This window comes from Schistocerca americana, chromosome 3 (genome assembly GCF_021461395.2).
Source record: "Schistocerca americana isolate TAMUIC-IGC-003095 chromosome 3, iqSchAmer2.1, whole genome shotgun sequence".
NCBI lineage: Eukaryota > Metazoa > Arthropoda > Insecta > Orthoptera > Acrididae > Schistocerca > Schistocerca americana.
In genome coordinates this window covers 172,269,259-172,289,185 of record NC_060121.1, presented here as the reverse complement: position 1 = coordinate 172,289,185, position 19,927 = coordinate 172,269,259, and the positions used below count along the sequence as shown (strand labels likewise).

At 39.6% G+C, this 19,927-nt stretch overlaps 1 protein-coding gene across 4 annotated transcripts in view; it reads right to left on the bottom strand.

The window, feature by feature from the left end:
• The window catches only part of LOC124606689, a 267,269-nt gene that overhangs the window by 9,307 nt on the left and 238,035 nt on the right, over positions 1 to 19,927 (bottom strand). The window contains exon 9 of one of the 4 annotated variants that reach the window (XM_047138711.1): positions 12,772 to 12,848. The exons of the other annotated variants lie outside the window; for them this stretch is intronic. Within the exon in view, the coding sequence (XP_046994667.1) occupies positions 12,835 to 12,848 (14 nt within the window). The 3' untranslated portion in view covers positions 12,772 to 12,834. Of the gene's footprint in view, positions 1 to 12,771; positions 12,849 to 19,927 lie in introns of those variants that run through there. 4 annotated transcript variants of the gene reach the window in all.

Here is a 19,927-nt window from a genome sequence, read left to right as displayed (position 1 = left end):
ACACAACATCCACATAACAGAGACTTTAAGTCATCAATAATATATTCTCCATCATTATTTATGACAGTCTATCAACACTGGAGTACCTTTTCAATTCCATGATTGTAGAAATCATGTGATTTTGAGGCAAAGAACTTGTCAAGCCATATTTGGTGCACATTTTCATCCAGAAAGGAAGTTCCTTGAATGTTGTTCGCAAGAGAGTGGAAAAGGTGAAAATCTGAGAGTGTGAGATTAGTTGAGTAAAGTGGGCTTGGAATGATTTCCCATCCCAACTCCTGTACAGTGTTTCTTGTCAGTCTAGCAGAATGCAGGTGGGCAATATTGTGGAATAGCATCATTTCACACAGTCTTCCTGGTCTTTGTCCATGGATTTGTCTGCTATTCATCTCAGTTTTTGATAATAAATGTCAGCAGTGATGGTTACACATTGAGGAAGCAATTTGTTGTACACCACACCTTTGCTTTTCCACCAGATGCACAGCATTTTTTGTGGATGCACACAGGTCTTTGTAAGGGGAGTTGCTGCTTTGTTTGGGCTCAACCATTCCTTCTTTTTCCTTATGCGAGCATAAATACACCATATTTCACCACCAGTAACAATCCAGGATAGGAACGGTCAATGTTGTTCATGATCCAATTGATGATGAGCAAGCAGAGATGCACATATGACCACCCATTGATTTTTGTGATTTTGGCTTAAATCACGTGGTACCTACACACCCATTTTTTTAACCTTCCCCACTGCATGGAAATGTTGCATGATCACTTCTGCCAGTTCTCAAGTACATTGACATGAACCATTGTGGATTAACGCATTTAAACAATGTTCGTCAAACTCTGAAGGTCTTCCTGAACAGGGAGACTCACTAATGTCAAAACCATCCTCCTTAAAACGCGAAACCTGTTTTTTTGCTGTGCTCTGTCCAATGGCATTGTCTCCATACATGGTGCAAATATTTCTGGTTGCCTCTGCTGCTGTCAACTCAAACAGAAGAGCATGTCGGAAATGTTCAGACCTCCACTAGGCACTCCATTTTGTAGCGTCCACATCTCCATTCACTATCTCCAAATGTCAATATGTAAACTCAAATAGCAACAGTGAACTACAAATAAAAAATGACAATTTATAAATAAACCCATAGCAACTGGAATGTTAACATGCAAAACAAAAACACTATGAACCAATGCACCAACCTAATACAAAGGGACACTGCCTGACAGTTACCTGAGAAAAAGATAATGAAATAGAAAAGTGCAAAATAAATGCTCGGAGTGTTACTTAAAGTAACAAAATTTTTAAAAATGGCATCACACGGGTGCAGTATGCACGGCTATGGGGTCAGTATAATGTTCTCCCAGCTTTCAGATCATGGAGAAACTACTAGTCATTTAAGTAGCTCCTCAATTGGCATCATAATGCTGAGTGAACCCACTTCCAGTCCTCCCATAAACGAGAAATCCCTAGCTGTATCTGGAAATGAACCCAGCTCCTCCACATGAGCGTCCAATGCACTAATCACCCAGCTATGGAGATGCATGGAGCATTTCTTGAAGATTTCTGAAGCAGGTCAAGAAGGTAGTCACATTCTGTGAATCCTGCAACAAATGTCTCTGTCCACCTTGTTTTTCTCAGATGCACTGACTGCCAAGTAGCATCTGTTTTCATGTATAGTTTACCTAGTGTTTATAACTAGTTTCTGTTTCTAATTCTCATTGTAAGATAACTAATTGCAGCAGTCAGCATCATTGTGTGCGCTGAGTCTCCATGTTACACTGAGACTGACCTGTAAGAGACATATGTAAATAAGGATGGAGTAAATTAACTACATTTATGTGATTTCCAAAACTCTTTTTGTTAAAGTGAACTGGCCTGGACTGGCAATGTGGTCACCAGCATCAAACGTTGAGCTCTGTTGTGTCTGAATTTTCCTGAATTATTATGATATGAAACTCTTACTAATTTGTCTTTCTTAATCCTCTAAAAAAAATATGGTCTTACAAGAAATCACTGTGTTTTATAGTTAAATACTAAGAATTCCTTACAAAATAAGTACTTGTGTTGCTTGTTCGCTTTGTGAGAGGTGACCAAACAGCAAGGTCATCAGTCACATCAGATGAGGGAAGGATGGGGATGGAAATCGGCTGTGTCTTTTCAAAGAAATCATCCCAGCATTTGGCTGGAGTGATTTATGAAAATTACAGAAAACCTAAATCACAATGGCCAGATGGTTTGAACCATCAGCCTCACAAATGCGAGTCCAATGTAGTAACCACGGCGCCATCTCACTCAGTAAAAACAATGTGTGTGTGTATCAGCAGTACCTCAAACAGTGGAAAGTCCAGAATGGAATAACAACAATATTATGAAAATTATAGATTGCTACTGACCACATAGAAGAGATGCTGATTCACAGAAAGGCACAAGAAAAAGAATGCTATACATTAGCTTTTGGCCTAAAGACCTTCATCTGAAGTAGAAAACACATTCTCATGCACACAAGCACAACTCACACATAACCACTGTTTCTGGCCAGAAACACAGACACCTTAAAAAATTCATTTTCCAACAGAGAAAAGTAAATACTATCATCACTTTGAAGAGAATAGTATCTGAAAATAGTGTAATATGCCATCATCCAAGTCAGTCAATAACAACACATACCATTCATTCCAACAAAATCTTCAAATTTTATTTAATTTGTCACAAACAGTAATTTATTGTTCCTTAGATAAAAAGCCATCTTTCTATCATGGAAATGTTGTTAAATTTATGAAAAACAATTTCATTTGCTACAAATCACTATATTACAAAAAATTAAACAATCTTTTACATGTGTCATATTCTGAATAATTCAATTTTTAATTCATGGTTAAGTAACATACCTGTTACAACTATTTTAGGACTTAATCAAACAATGGAAAATCCAGGATGGAATGTAACAATACCAGAGAAGGAAAGTTGCTACTCACCATATAGCAGAGATGCTGAGTCGCGATAGGCACAATAAAAAGATTCACACAATTATAGCTTTCGGCCATTAAGGCCTTTGTCAGCAGTAGACACACATACACACAAGCACACACCCTCGCACAAACGCAACTAGCACACACGTCTGCAGTCTGAGAGAGCTGAAACCACACTGTGAGCAGCAGCACCTGTGCATGATGGGAGTGGCGACTGGGTGGAGGTAAGGAGGAGGCTGGTGCGTGGAGGGGGAGGGATAGTATGGTGGGAGTGGTGGACAGTAAAGTGAAGTGTTGCAGTTTAGAAAGAGGGCAGGAGAGAAGGTGTGGAGGGGGGAGGGGGTAAGTAGCGGAAAGGAGAGAAATAAAAAGAAATTAAAAGACTGGGTGTGGTGGTGAAATGACGGCTGTGTAGTGCTGGAATGAGAACAGGGAGGGGGCTGGATGGGTGAGGACAGTGACTAATGAGGTTTGGGGCCAGGAGGGTTACAGGAACGTATGATGTATTGCAGGGAAAGTTCCCACCTGCACAATTCGGGAAAGGTGGTGTTGGTGGGAAGGATCCATATGACACAGGCTGTGAAGCAGTCATTGAGATGAGGGATATCATGAAACTTCCTGGCAGATTAAAACTGTGTGCCCAACTGAGACTCGAACTCGGGACCTTTGCCTTTCGCAGGCAAGTGCTCTACCACTTGCCCGCGAAAGGCAAAGGTCCCGAGTTCGAGTCTCGGTCGGGCACACAGTTTTAATCTGCCAGGAAGTTTCATATCAGTGCACACTCCGCTGCAGAGTGAAAATCTCATTCTGGAAACATCCCCCAGGCTGTGGCTAAGCCATGTCTCCGCAATATCCTTTCTTTCAGGAGTGCTAGTTCTGCAAGTTTCGCAGGAGAGCTTCTGTAAAGTTTAGAAGGTAGGAGACGAGGTACTGGCAGAAGTAAAGCTGTGAGTACCGGGCGTGAGTCGTGCTTCAGTAGCTCAGTTGGTAGAGCACTTGCCCGCGAAAGGCAAAGGTCCCAAGTTCGAGTCTCGGTCGGGCACACAGTTTTAATCTGCCAGGGAGTTTCATATCAGCGCACACTCCGCTGCAGAGTGAAAATCTCATTCTGGAGGGATATCATGTTTGGCAGCATGTTCAGCAACAGGGTGGTCCACTTCTTTTTTGACTACAGTTTGTCAGTGGCCGTTCATGCGGACAGACAGCTTGTTGGTTGTCATGCCTACATAGAAGGCAGTACAGTGGTTGCAGCTTAGCTTGTAAAACACATGACTGGTTTCACAGGTAGCCCTTCCTTTGATGGAACAGGTGATGTTAGTGACCGGACTGGGGTAGGTGGTGGCAGGAGGATGTATGGGACAGGTCTTGCATCTAGGTCTATTACAGGGGTATGAGCCATGGGGTAATGGATTGGGAGCAAGGGTTGTGTAAGGATGGACGAGTATATTGTGTAGGTTCGATGGATGCCGGAATACCACGGTAGGAGGGGTGGGAAGGATAGGGGGTAGGAGATTTCTTATTTCAGAGCATGATGAGAGGTAATCTAAACCCTGGCGGAGAATGTAATTCAGTTGCTCCAGTCCTGGATGGTACTGAGTTACGAGGGAAATGCTCCTCTGTGGCCGGACTGTGGGACTTTGGGAGGTGGTGGGAGACTGGAAAGATAAGGCATTGGAGATTTGTTTTTGTACACGGATGGGAGGATAATTACTGTCAGTGAAGGCTTCAGTGAGACCCTCAGTATATTTAGAGAGGGACTGCTCATCACTGCAGATGTGATGACCACGAGTGGCTAGGCTGTACGGAAGGGACTTCTTGATATGAAACAGGTGGCAGCTGTCGAAGTGGAGGTATTGCTGGTGGTTAGTAGGTTTGATATGGATGGAGGTACCTTACTGATGTAGCCATCTCTGAGGTGGTCAACATCTAGGAAGGTGGGCTGTTCGGTTGAGCAGGACCAGGTGAAGCAAATGGGGGAGAAGTTGCTGAGGTTCTGGAGGAATGTGAATAAGGTGTCCTCACCTTCAATCCAGATAGCAAAGATGTCATCAATGAATCTGAACCAGGTGAGGGGTTTAGGATTCTGGGTTTTTAGGAATGATTCCTCTAGATGGTCCATAAATAGATTAGCATAGGATGGTGCCATATGGGTGCCCATAGCCGTACCACGCATTTGTTTGTGGATAACGCCTTCAAAGGAGAAGTGATTGTGGGTGATGATATAATTGGTCATGGAGACTAGGAAGGAGACTGTTGGTTTGGAATCCATAGGGCATCTGGAAAGGTAGTGTTCAACAGCAGTAAGGCCATGGGCATTAGGAATGTTTGTGTACAGGGAGGTGACATCAATAGTAACGAGCAGGGCACCATGTGTTAAAGGGACAGGAACTGTGGAGAGTTGGTCGAGGAAATGGTTGGTATCTTTTATATAGGAGGATAGGTTCCAGGTAATAGGTTGAAAGTGTTGGTCTATGAGAGCAGAGATTCTCTCAGTGGGGTCACAGTAACTGGCCACAATGGGGCGTGTGGTTGGGTTTATGGACTTTAGGAAGCATGTAGAAGGTGGGAGTGCGGGGAGTGGTAGGGGTAACTAGAGAGATGGACTGTGGGGAGAGGTTCTGGGATGGGCCTAAGGATTTGAGTAGTGATTGGAGATCCAGCTGGATTGCTGGAATGGGATCATTGTGGCATGGTTTGTAGGTGGAAGTATCTGATGGAGTCCTACTGCCACATAATCCTTGCAGTTCAAAACAAAGGTGGTGGAGCCTTTGTCTGCAGGTAGGATTATAAGATCAGTATCAGTTTTTAGATGGTGGACTGCGTTCATGTGACTTACAAGCTAAGCTGCAACCACTGTGCTGCATTCTATGGAGGCATGACAACCAACAAGCTGTCTGTCTGCATTAACGGCCACCAACAAACTGTGGCCAAAAAACAAGTGGACCACCCTGTTGCTGCTGAACATGCTGCCAAACATGATATCCCTCATCTCAATAACTGCTTCACATCCTGTGTCATATGGACCCTTCCCACCAACACCACCTTTTCTGAATTGTGCAGGTGGGAACTTTCCCTGCAATACATCATACGTTCCTGTAACCCTCCTGGCCTCAACCCTCATTAGTCACTGTCCTCACCCATCCAGCCCCCCTCCCTGTTCTCATTCCAGCACTACACAGTCATCATTTCACCACCACACCCAGTCTTTTAATTAATTTTTATTTCTCTCCTTTCCACTACTTACCCCCTCCCCCCTCCGCACCTTCTCTCCTGCCCTCCGTCTAAACTGCAACAGTTCACTTCACTGTCCACCACTCCCACCATACTATCCCTCCCCCTCCACGCCCGAGCCTCCTCCTTACCCCCACCCAGTCGCCACTCCCATCATGCACAGGTGCTGCTGCTCGCAGTGTAGTTTCAGCTCTCTGAGACTGCAGACGTGTGTGCTAGTTGCATTTGCGTGAGTGTGTGTGTGCTTGTGTGTATGTGTCTACTGCTGACAAAGGCCTTAATGGCCGAAAGCTACAATTGTGTGAATCTTTTTATTGTGCACATCGTGACTCAGCGTCTCTGCTATATGGTGAGTAGCAACTTTCCTTCTCTGGTATTGTTATGAAGACTTAGATGTTTCTACTCATAAAAACATACAATTTTATATAAAGTGTCACTGATAAGAAAACCAGATGTTAACATAATAATTAGTATAACAATGAGGATTTCCTGAATATCCTGGCAGACATAAACATGTTACAAATACGTCCTAATATGTATTAGAGTGAAGCTCCTGTTTTGATTGCTGCAGTACTGTTCATAGTTTGCATTGCTCCCTTTGCAGGCAGTTTGTACATCCTTTGTTCTTTGAAAATGTGAATTAGCACTCTTCTGTACATGCTTGCTTTATTTCAAGGATATCGTGGTGTGATTTTTTAATGTTTCATGGAAGAATGTGATCTGCTGTTGTGACATTATATCATTTTTGAAGCTAATCTATGTGCAAACATGCAACTAATAGCTAACAAGATATGAGAGAAATGCATCTAAAGTGTGAATCAATGTGTTGTGTCCTTTCTGCAAATAAAACACATCATACCACCTAGTCAACAGATATCTACCGGTGAATATCAGATGCACTAGATTAACATACAGACTGCTAGAAGAGTGTATTGATTCTCATTTCAGTGAAGGATTAATTTTCATATTTCAGTTTCGTTGGGGAGAGGGTTCAAACAATTGTTTTGCTCATCTTGTGTCTTACATCTTGGATGAGTTTTTGTGTGATAAGAAGGAGAAGAAACTGATAAGACATATTAAGAAAGGGGGGAGGCTTATAAATATGCTTTAAGAAGGGTATGTGAACAGGGAGGCATTTCTGTAGAGGATGTTGTCATTGGCCTGCAGCACATACATTAGCACTGAGAAAGAAGTGATGCCTCACCAGAAAAGGAGATCGACGGGACTTGTTAAAATAGCAAAAAGATGATGATATAATACCATTTGGTATTCTCAATGAACTATTAAAGCTTTTGATGGCATAAGTAAATGTTTTATTTGAAAATCTGAGGTTTCATTAAATTAGCTCTGTAGATAAACAGATTACTTGCTTCACACTTTATGCAAATAAAGCAGAAATGTTTCTACATTTGAACAGAGATATCTATTCAAATTTTGCACCAGTCACATAAGAGTGAAGCCAGTAGCACCACTATGAGGATGCAAATCAGGTTTGCTTTAAATGCATACTGTACCAGTCACGATTGTTAGTTACTTTCGAAATTGGATGTGGTGAGTTGATGTTAGTCAAGAATGCCTTTAAGGTGACAAAGATGCCACTATCAACACTTCATTGAGAGTGAACTAGGTCATGTAATAGGGATATGAGAAGCTGGATGTTCCTGCTGTAATATTGGAGAAAGGCTTGGTAGTAATGTAGCCACTGTACATGACTGCTGGCAGTGGTAGTCGCATGAATGTACAGTTGCTCTGGATGACTAATTGGCACTATCAAGAGGGAAGACCATCATGTTTGGTGCATAGCTCTGGTGCATCATACTGCATCTGCGGCAGTAATCTGATCAGCAGTTGGCACCCCAGTGATACAACAAACTGTTACTAATTGGTCACTTCAAGGACAGCTCCAAGCCATTTGCCCTGTAGTGTGCATTCCACTGACTCCAAACCATCACCATTTGCGACTTCAACGGCATCAAGCGAGAGCTGGAGGGGATGTTGAAGGTCTGTTGTGTTCTCTGATGAAAGCAGGTTCTGCTTTGGTGCAAATGATGGCTGTATTTTGGTTAGAAGGAGGCCAGTTGAGAGCCTGCAATCAACCTGTCTGCATGCTAGACATAGTGGATCTACACCTGGATGTGTGGTTTCATATGAGAACAGGAGCACTCTTGTGATTATCACACTCACTCTGACTGCAAATCTGTATGTCAGTCTGGTGATTAGACCTGTTGTATTGCCATTCACAAACAGCATTCTGAGAGAGGGGGGTTCCAACAGGATAACACTCACCCAGATACTGCTGTTGTAATCCAACATGCTCTACAGAGTGTCAACATGTTATCTAGGCCTGCTCTATCGCCATATCTGTCTCCAATCATGAACATACGTGAAATTATCAGATGACGACTCCAGCATCGTCCACAAACAGCAAGTGATTACAATGGTTATTAATGTACCAGTATTCCACACTTGTGACAGTTTATCTCACATTTACATTAAACTAAGATCTTGCAGTGTTAATCACTAAAGTATGTTAGCCAGACAAATGTATTTACCAAATTTCATTACTCTACATTAATTTATGGTGTTCTGATTTTTTTAGAGCTGTGTATATGGATAGGAAAGTCTGATCAATAAACTGACAAAAGTTTTAATCTTAGGTCACTTGTTTTTCTCACATCCATTAATGATTTTTCATACTACACCCTTCACCTTCACCTATGTCTGCCTGCTTAGCTGAGTGGTAACGTGCTTGCCTATCATGCAGCAGGCCCAGGTTCTCTGCTCATGGACTGGGTGTTGTGTTGTCCTCATCATCAATTTCATCACCACCAACATGCAAGTAAGCCAATGTGGCATCACCTGAAATAAAACTTGCAACCCAGCAGCCGAACTCCATGGAAAGGGCTTCCTGGCCAACAACGCCACATGGTTATTTCATTTTTACCTTCTGATATACCAAAATTACTGCTGTAGGTGTATTATTTTCATCTTCAGATATATATTAATCCAGCAACTGTGCATCACAGTACGCTCACGCAACATTGGACATAAACAATGGAAATTTCAGAATCATCATGTGCTATTTCTACCATAAAGTAAAGATATTAATCAATTTTTGAAAATATTATGCAATTAGATGGTAATGTGATACTGAAACTAGTAGCTCTTGTGTAATTAACTGTATTCAAAACAAATAAAAAATATTAATTGCAGTGAGCACTCAACTCTCCACCTTGTCTATGTCATCATTCAGCTCAGTGATGTATCACTTAATGCAAAACAGCCAGAATATGTTATTTTTCAGATGACTTAAGGATTTATGGACTAGTTTTCTGCAAATACACTTTCTCTTAATTTGAAAATAAAAAAAGGACAATAGCTCTGCAAATCACAGAGGACAATACCAATTATATGCGTAAAGCATGGATGAGAATCAACCACTAAGGTGAAATCTTCTAACTTTTTGCATACACATACCCTTGAAAATTTAAATTGAAAAAATGCATTTTGACTTCAGTTCTGAGAAGCTTGTACTTCATATCTGTAACTGTGCCATCTGACATCACTATGGAAACTGAATAGCTGTTGCAAAATTACTATCGACCACTGCTGCACCGCAACCCACAGAGTGCTGGTTATCAAGAGCATTCTCTAATGGGATCTCACCAGAATCTGGCAAATAAGCCTGCCCTGGGTCAGTCTGTCAGCTGTGATGCGATCTGGAGAGTGCACAGTCAGTGCGCTACTGTTGTGGGCCCTGCTATAGCTGGATGCAGCATGGACTGGATTTTGCTATGGACTGAGGAGTTAACAACAGTATTATGAAAAGGGTAGATTACTACTCACCACCCAGAGGAAGTGCTGAGTCACAGACAGACACAGTGAAATAGACTGCTTAAATATTTACTCATAAGCTTTATTCTTAAGCAGAACACAAATACATTCATACAAGTGCAGCCCAAGCCTATGTGGCCATTGTCCCCGGGTGCTGGGAACCAATTGCACCAGTGTCTGGTGTGAACAGCAGTCTTGTGTGAGCAAATAGTGGGGATAAGGAAGCTGCCTGGTGTGGGGTGGCTGCACAGGGGGGTGAGGGAGGAAGGGGGAGGTGGGAAAAGGAGAATGGAGAGGAGAGAAGTAGAAAAGACTAGTAGGTGCATTAGTGGAATAGAAGACATGCATTGCTGGAGTGGGAACACGGAAAGGGGTAGGTAGGGGGACGGTAGGGAGTAGTGAAGGGGGTAGGTAGGGGGACGGTAGGGAGTAGTGAAGGTTGTGGTCAGGGGGGATGGGAGGGGGGGGGGGCTTATGGGAATAAAGGACAGAAGAATATGTTGTAGGGAGAGTTCCTACCTGTGTATTTCAGAAAACCTGGCACAGGTAGTAAGAATCCACATGGTGCAGGCTGTGAAGCAGTCATTGCAGTGAAGCACACAGTGTTGACAGTACATTCAACAGCTGGGTGGTCCAGCTGTCTCTTGGCCACTGTTTGGTGGTGGCCATTCATTAGGACAGCCAGCCTGTTAACTGTCATGCTCATGTAGAAAGCATCACAATGGTTGCAGCTTAGCTGGCGGATCACATGGTTGCTTTCATAGGTGGTTTTGCCTTCGATGGTATGGGAAATGCCTGTGAGATTGGAGTAGGTGGTAGGGGTGGAGGGGGATGTATGGTATAGGATTTGCACCTAGGTCTATTGCTGGGATATGAGCCATGAGGCAGGGGTTTGGGAGCATGGTGGACTATGGATGGACGAGGATACTGTATAGTTCCATCCAGGTTTTTGCAGTCCATACTTCTCACCAGCTTAGTCCTGCAAAACCATATACATACTTCTCACCAGTTTAGTCCTGCAAAACCATACAAATCAGGTCCAAACCTCCTTTCAGTACCTTCACTCCATCCATAAAATTCTGCATCTCGGCAATCCCAGATTTTTGCATCCCAACTTCCAGACTGAAACTCTTTCCCTCTAGGAACTAGAACAGTACGCAAAATACCATCCTAAAAAACTCCGCAATCTGTTCACCACCTATTCCTGCCTTTGGACCTCCACTGCCTCTTCAAGAGCCTCCACAAACTTCCCCTCAAGGCCAAAAAACATTCCCTCACAGACCTCCTACTTCTACCACACCTTAGAAACTCTCTCCCACCACCCCACAGAATTCAGAACCTAAACAGACCCAAAACACAGTCATGAACCTGGCTCCTTCTTCTGGCAGAAGAGTTGAAGGGGAAGAAAGAGGGTTGAAGAAAAAGGACTGGAGAAGTTTAAGAAAAGGGGTACAGTTCAGAAAAGTCACCCACAACCCTCCCATTCAGTTTTGTTGTTTCTCTGTTGACAACCAGACATCCAGTAAGTCTCCCCTGACCCAGGGTTGTGGGTAACTTTTCCAAACTGTAACCCTTTCCTTAAACTTACCGGGTATCTGGCAAGTCTCCCCTGACTCAGGGATGTGTGTCCCCTTCAACTCTTCTGCCAGAAGAAGGAGCCACTGGCTCCAAAAGCTTATACAATTATTTATTTATGGCCAGTTTTGGCCACTGACAATCCTCACAGCATAAAAAATTTTACAATGGTGATAACACACAGCATACATGTCTTCATACCATGCATATGAAAGATAACATAATCATAGTCAAACTGTGGAATTTAACAGAGGTTTTGGTATCAGATCAATGGCTCCATCAACTAATTCAAACCACTGCTTTGGTTCTGGAAATGTTTTCACATTTTGACTATGACCATGTTATCCTTCATATATGAAGATAGGTATGTCACATGATACCATTGCAAATTCTTCTGTCATAAAGATGGTTAATGATGAAAATTGGCTGTAAATTAGTAATTGTATGACACAGTATTGTGTCTTGCATTTTTCCAAGTATATAAATGCTGTTAATTGCCACTTGAAAAAAAAAAAATGTTTGAATGAAATGTAACACTGACAATGAAATGCAGTATATTGTTAATGAGATATTGTAGTGCTGGTGTGAGGTTGATCAATGTATACACAAATATTAACTATAAAATAATTGCACTTGAGTGCAGCACATGAAATTAAATGTTCTAGCTGTCTTACTGTAATTACAGTACATGACAATAATTTTATTTTTGCGAAATGTTCTGTTTTGGACCATAATTGGTGCTAAAGATGTACCCACAACCAAAGTCATGTACAACCTCACAGCAGATGTTCAAGTGCCTCACACCATTCCTAACAGTGAAATGTCCTCTGAACCTAGATGTGAAGTGTTCCACAACAGCTGTATGTAAAATTTGTTATGAGACAATCGACCCCTTGGGATGGCCAGCTTGAATTCTTCATTTCAATGTTTATATTATTTATCAGATACATTTGAAGCTGTTTCTTAATGACTTTCTTCTTCATCCAATAAAGATGCACACATACCAAGAAATTTCCTCTCTGAAAGCATTCCTATGTTATCTTGTGTTTTGTTTAGTTTCACCAATGTCTGCCAGCTCTATATTATGCTGAGCTGCCCATTTGTTACAGGTCTCTTTGAGTAGCTCCTATTGTACAGGCCTGCAGGCAGAACTACTCACTGACTGCCATCCTGCCCATCCCATCATAAAATAGTTCCTGATGCTCCCTCTGGACCAGCATTACTCAATTACTCTGCCTCATCTGCAAGCAGAGAGCTCCGTCTTAGCTAACATATTGCTCTGCTCCCAACTTAAAAATAAAATTTTATGGTACCAATAATTTCTTGCAGTAAAGTTGCAATGGTTCTCAAACAAAATACTAGATTGTCCTTTAGCATATATGTACATCATTACCCTTTACTTATTTGCATTTACTGTTTTTCTCAAAATAATTAAGGGATAAATTTAACATAATTACTAATCAGTATCTGCCATACCTTCTGCTTTACATCAATGGAATAGTCCATCGAGACAACTAATAAATTATGAGACTGAATTGGGCTACCTAATGGAGGTGTAATGCTTAGTACTGCAGTTGGGTCCCTCTCATTCTACAGCCCTTTTAATATATGTATGTATATTGTAGAATGTGACCTCATACACCATTTCTGAAAAGACATCTTACTATCTAAATGGCCTTCAAGACTGCCTAAATTTGAGTCATAGTTAGTCATTGTCTGCCATGAGAGTGCTTCATATTACCTGCAAAAATCTAAGTTTTACAGCCGTCAGGACACCAGTGTTCCTGTGGCCAAAAACTTCTCCCTAAACTCTTAGTACATTGTCATAAACACATTGTACACAGAACTGTGAAATGTACACACTCCTCATTGGGCAATACTTTTTGGATAATCAAAATCTTATTTTTCTCAGTGACTGCTTTAACTCAAAAACTGTAAAATTTACTGTGGCACACACACACACACACACACACACACACACACACTCTCTCTCTCTCTCTCTCTCTCTCTCTCTCTCTCTCTCTGTCTTTCTCTCTTTCTGTTACTGAGACACTTCCTATCTGAAAGCATTCTCATCTCGTTTTATTCATGGCTGAAATTTGTAGAAACTGCAGTATTTATTCCAGAATAAAATTCGGTCATCAGTCGCAAATATATTTTTATTTCACTTTACCAAATTAAGTTTTCATCTTGAGTAACCTACAAAATTAGGGATATTATAAATCTTTAGACCTTGGCTATGCATTTATCTAAAAGTATAAGAAATATACAACAGAAACTTACTTAGTAGTGGTTTAGTATGTGGCTTTAGCAAGACGGTATGAAATCGTCAGTAAATAGAGTGCAAAGAAAAACGGGTGATAAAAACACAACAGGACGAAATGTGAACTCAAAAAATAAGACAAGTGAAAGTGAAAGTGAATCTAGATCATCTGTGTGTTCTAACGAGAGAAATGTTTATTCAAAGTGTACTATAAAACCAATAAAAAGAGGGCACTTGGAGAACAACAAATATCAAGTGTGTGTGTTAGGTGACAGTCATGAGAAGGGTGTGGCACAAATAATAAATGATCGGCAGTCCCAATTTAGAGTAGCAGGCATTATCAAACTTGGCACTCCCCTTAATGAAATAGCAAATAATTGTGAAAACTTAGTTAAGACTGGAACATGTTGTGTGCTAATCGGTGGAGCAAATGACATACACAGAAATGAAAGCCAACTAGCGACAAGGGCACTTCAAACAACTCTAAAAAAGCTATCAGATCTAAATTTAAAGGTTCTCGTTGTAAGTGTGCCACATAGCCATGATCTAATCGAGGAATCATGTGTAAACAAAGAAATAAACTCAACAAATAATAAATTTAGGAAGATCTGCTGTGCTTTTAAGTGTGCAACTTTTGTGGATGCAAACAGCTCCGAGAGAAATCATTTCATGAGGCATGGACAGCACAGGAACTATTATGGAAAAAAGATGATGGGTGAAAAGATACTAGAAGAAATAAGCTGTATATCAATAGAAAAGTTCCCTAACATCCCACTCCAAATGAGGGCAGAAGCAGAAGAAATGAAAACCTTAACAAGAGCAACATTTGCTGAAGCACTAAAAACATCACCATCTTCTATATTTGATATTAAAATGTCATCAGCTGCCACAGCTAGTATAAACAATCAATCAGCATCATCCATTTCAAGAAGGAAAAGCAACAGAAACAAGAAACCTATGGTACAACAGGATTTTTGGTATCCAGCCTTAATGAAAACTCCAAGTTAACAGTGTTAAACAAAAGGAGAAATACTATCAGTGCTCACTCCCCTGTTCTAATGATTATGACTCTAAATGTGCAGTTCCTCAAGAACCAATATTGTGAACTCAAAACAGTAGTAAGTAACATCCAACCTGATGTCTTGCGTATTACTGAACACTGGTGTAAGGACCATGAAATTAGTAGTATTAATATTAATCCATTTAAACTGGCAAATCATTATAGTTGGAAAATTGCAAAAGGTTGCGGAGTCGATATTTACCTTAGACAAGAGTTAGAATTTATAAAGAGATGTGAAGCAGAGAACTTAAGTATTGAAAAGTTCATTGAAGCAGGTGCTGTCCAGCTATATGGCCTGATGAAAAAAGTCATAGCCATAACAGTGTATAGGTCACCATGTGGAAACATAGAAGTCTTTTTTGATAAATTAGAATTGTTGCTAAATACTTTTTACAAAAAAGAAACTGTGATTATTCTTTGCGGTGATTTCAATATTAATCTTGTAGTTGAAAGTCAACAAAAAAGGCAATTTTTGGACATATTAAAGAGTTTCAACATGTCACCACACATAAACAATTCAACTAGAATAACAAACACCTCCAGTAGCCTCATAGATAACATCTTCTCAAATATGCCAACAACTGACATAGAGGACTGTCTGACCACAATGCTCTCACCACTGAAATCCCTTTAAGATCAAAGGAAGATAAAGGTGTAAATAATATTTACAAAAGAAACTTCTCTAAGTATCTTAGAAGATGAAAATTGGTTACATGTTACGAAACAAACAGATGAGGTATATAGTGTATTTGCATCAATTTATATGATGAACTTTGATATGTGTTTCCCAAAGAAACTGACCAGAATCAAGTCTACTGGACACATAATGTCAAGTTCTTGGATGACTCTTAGCGTTAAGAAATCATGTGAAAACATGAAAACACTCAATTCAAAGTTGAGGGAGTGTGCAGATGCTGATTTTATAGAATATGTAAAAGGGTATCGGAAAATATACTGCAGACTAATAGCAAATGCAAAGTTGCTAACTAATGACATGGAAATAAAACAATCCAGAAATAAAACTAAAATAGCATGGGGAATTGTGAGAAAAGAAACCAGGGTACCTATCAAAGATAAGGAAATTATTATAACAGATGAGGAGAATAAATTGGTAGATAAATATGCCATGCCTAATTATATAAATAATTACTTTTTAATTATACCCCAGACATTAAGCAGGAATTTTGGGGAGCAGATTAAGAGAGCAGCACCCAAGGCAGCCAGCAGTATGATGGCAGTCCCAACAAATGAAAAGGAAGTTTTAACAGTGATTTAAAGTCTGAAGTCCAAGATGTCAGCTGGAGTAGATGAGGTGCCAATAACACTAGTAAAGAAAACAGCTAATCAAATAGCGAAACCATTGGTGGACATAGCAAACTTGTGAATGGCTGAGGAGCTGAGGTTTGTTTCCACAGAAACTGAAAATTTCTAAAGTTATTCCCCTGTTGAAAAAGGGTGATAAGCTTAAAATAGAAAACTACAGACCTGTCTCACTTCTTCGAACTTTCTCTAAGGTTTTAGAGATACTAATGAAATACAGAATCACACATTATCCTGATATCTACAATCTGATAAACAGTAATCAGCATGGATTTCAAGCTGGGAAAAGTACTGAAACAATTTTACTGGAATACACAAAAGAAATAATCAGTAAATTGGAAGAGTGAAAAAGTGTAGTTGGGATAAATCTAGATCTGTCAAAAGCCTTTGACACTGTTGACCACAGCACACTTTTGGAAAAGCTTGAAGCTATAGGTATCAGAGGACCGGTAAAAAAGTGGTTTGAGTCATATCTGGAAAAGAGGATGCAGGTGGTTGAAATTACAGCACCAAATATTAACTAAAAAATTAAATTAAGATCAGGTCCAAGGGAAGTCACTGTAGGAGTACCCCAAGGAAGTGTATTAGGCCTCTTGCTGTTCCTCATTTACATTAATGATATTCAGGTGTCAGAGAGACAAGCTAGAATCATGTTATTTGCTGATGATACTAGTTTAATAGGTAGTGATATGAAGCATTGCACAGTACTGTGGACCATGTCCTACAAGATATACAAAAATGGTTTAGTGCAAACAAGCTAACACTGAATGCAAAAAAAATTAATTATGTGCAATATGGAAAAATAAGTGAACATGACGGCCTAAATCCCACCATGGAGGGCAAACAACTTGAAAGAGTACAGGGTGCAAAATTCCTGCATATGCACATTGATGAGAAGATAAACTGGAAGGACCATGTGGTGAGCTTAGCACTAAAACTAAATGCAGCATGTTTTGTACTTCGAATAATTTCAAGAGTTTGTAGCAATGACTGTACCAGATTAGTATATTTTGGCTATTTTCAGTCCATTGCATCCTATGGGATAGTATTCTGGGGAAAAACAAATTGTTGTCTAAATGAGATTTCCAAATTAAAAAAATGCTCTATTCGGATAATGACCTGGAGTCCACCTCAAACACATTGTAGGCCCCTTTTTAAAGCATTGAAAATTTTAACAATTCCATCATTATACATTCTGAAATGTCTGTAGGTGATCAAAAGAAATCAGGACAAAATGAAAACCAATACAGACTACCTTAATTACAATACACAGCAATGTAAAGATCTCCACTCACAAGCTGTAACAAGGACCTGAAGTCAGAAACATGTATGTAATCAAGGCATCAAACTATTTAATGCACTACCAAAACATATCAAAGAGCTGGAAAATGAGGGTAAATTTAAAACTGTTATAAAGAATCACATGCTTGACAAATGTTATTACAGTGTAAGTGAATATCTCTGCGCAACTGTATAAGAATATATGTTTAAATTAATGTGACAAATGAAATTACATCAATGAATATGTCTGTCAAGCACATAAGAAGATTAAGAACCACATGCTTAACAAATGTCACTACAGTATCAGTGAATAGCTCTGCTCAACTGTATAAGAATATATGATATGAATTAATAGAGGGAAACATTCCACACGGGAAAAATATATCTAAGAACAAATACGATGTGACTTACCAAACGAAAGCGCTGGCACGTCGATAGACACACAAACAAACACAAACATACACACAAAATTCAAGCTTTCGCAACAAACTGTTGCCTCATCAGGAAAGAGGGAAGGAGAGGGAAGGACGAAAGGATGTGGGTTTTAAGGGAGAGGGTAAGGAGTCATTCCAATCCCGGGAGCAGAAAGACTTACCTTGGGGGAAAAAAGGACGGGTATACACTCGCTCACACACACATATCCATCCACACATATACAGACATATTTAAAGACACACACACACACACATATATATATATATATATATATATATATATATATATATATATATATATATATATATATATATGAGGCAACAGTTTGTTGCGAAAGCTTGAATTTTGTGTGTATGTTTGTGTGTCTGTCGACCTGCCAGCACTTTCATTTGGTGTGTGTGTGTGTGTGTGTGTGTGTGTGTGTGTGTGTGTGTGTGTGTGTATATATATATATATATATATATATATATATATATATATATATATATATATATATATCCCACGTGGAATGTTTCCCTCTATTATATTCAAATATTATAATTGCACAGAATTTACAGTCTTGAGTTCAAGTAGTCTGATAAAATGTAGGATTAGCTAATCAGGTATTCTTTTATTTTGTTTTTAAATATTTGAGGATGTTCAACCTCCTGCCTCGTATCCACAGCATCACAACCCATGGCCCTCTCATTCTTCTAAAATAGATTGTTCAGTACTAGGTTCTTAGTAGATGAATTGTCCGATACAACTTTTGGTCAAATTCTTACAATCAATTTTTGTTCAAAAATTCAGTTTTTCATTGCTTTTGTCCTGGTTTGCAATTTTGCTACATGTTTCATATGTTATGAAAACATCTGAGTATGACTTACATAAAAAAATAGGTCGACTCCATAGAGGTAATAATCCTGATATTTATCTCAATCAGTTTAAGTATAAATAAGTAGAATGATATCATATAAAGTAAAAATATATTTTAATACAACAAACTACTCCATAAAATCAGAATGTCATCCATGTTGTCAAAGACACAGAGAATATTTATTTTACCAAAAATACTCAGATATGTACCTCTTGACTTGTACACTCTTTGGGCGTGTTATTCACGTCATTGTGCGAGTAGTTAGTTGAAATTTGATTTGGAAAAGAAAAGGAGGTCAGACATATTGCTCCACATTGTTAATTGATTATTGTTATAATACTGTGTGTTAAGGAGACAATTTATATGGAAACATATTTGAAAGTGATGTCATATATTGCTGGTGTTGAAACAAAGAGTTCATAATAAATTACCATTGTTAAAATGGTATTAGTGTTCTCAATCATATCAAGATGAAGACCAGGACCATCTAATTTTAGATCTTGAATAAATAAAGTCTACCCCCAGATGACTGCAACCATAGCAAAAGTACTGAAATAAACATATAACAGCCACACAATATTATTATTATTATTATTATTATTATTATTATTATGTCATCTTGCAGAATAATGGTGATTCATATGTTCATTGTTTGATTACTGGTTGATCACCTATCACGTGTACATGTTGTAACTGGCAACTGGTTATAGACCTTTGCACCAGACTATTACAAACTCTTTGTCTTTAAATATGTCTGCTTGTGTCTGTATATGTGTGGATGGATATGTGTGTGTGAGCGAGTGTATACCCGTCCTTTTTTCCCCCAAGGTAAGTCTTTCCGCTCCCGGGATTGGAATGACTCCTTACCCTCTCCCTTAAAACCCACATCCTTTCGTCCTTCCCTCTCCTTCCCTCTTTCCTGATGAGGCAACAGTTTGTTGCGAAAGCTTGAATTTTGTGTGTATGTTAGTGTTTGTTTGTGTGTCTATCGACGCGCCAGCACTTTCGTTTGGTAAGTCACATCATCTTTGTTCTTAGATATATAGAATATATGATATCATAAATGTGACAAATGAGATCAAAACATCAACGAATAGGTCTGTCA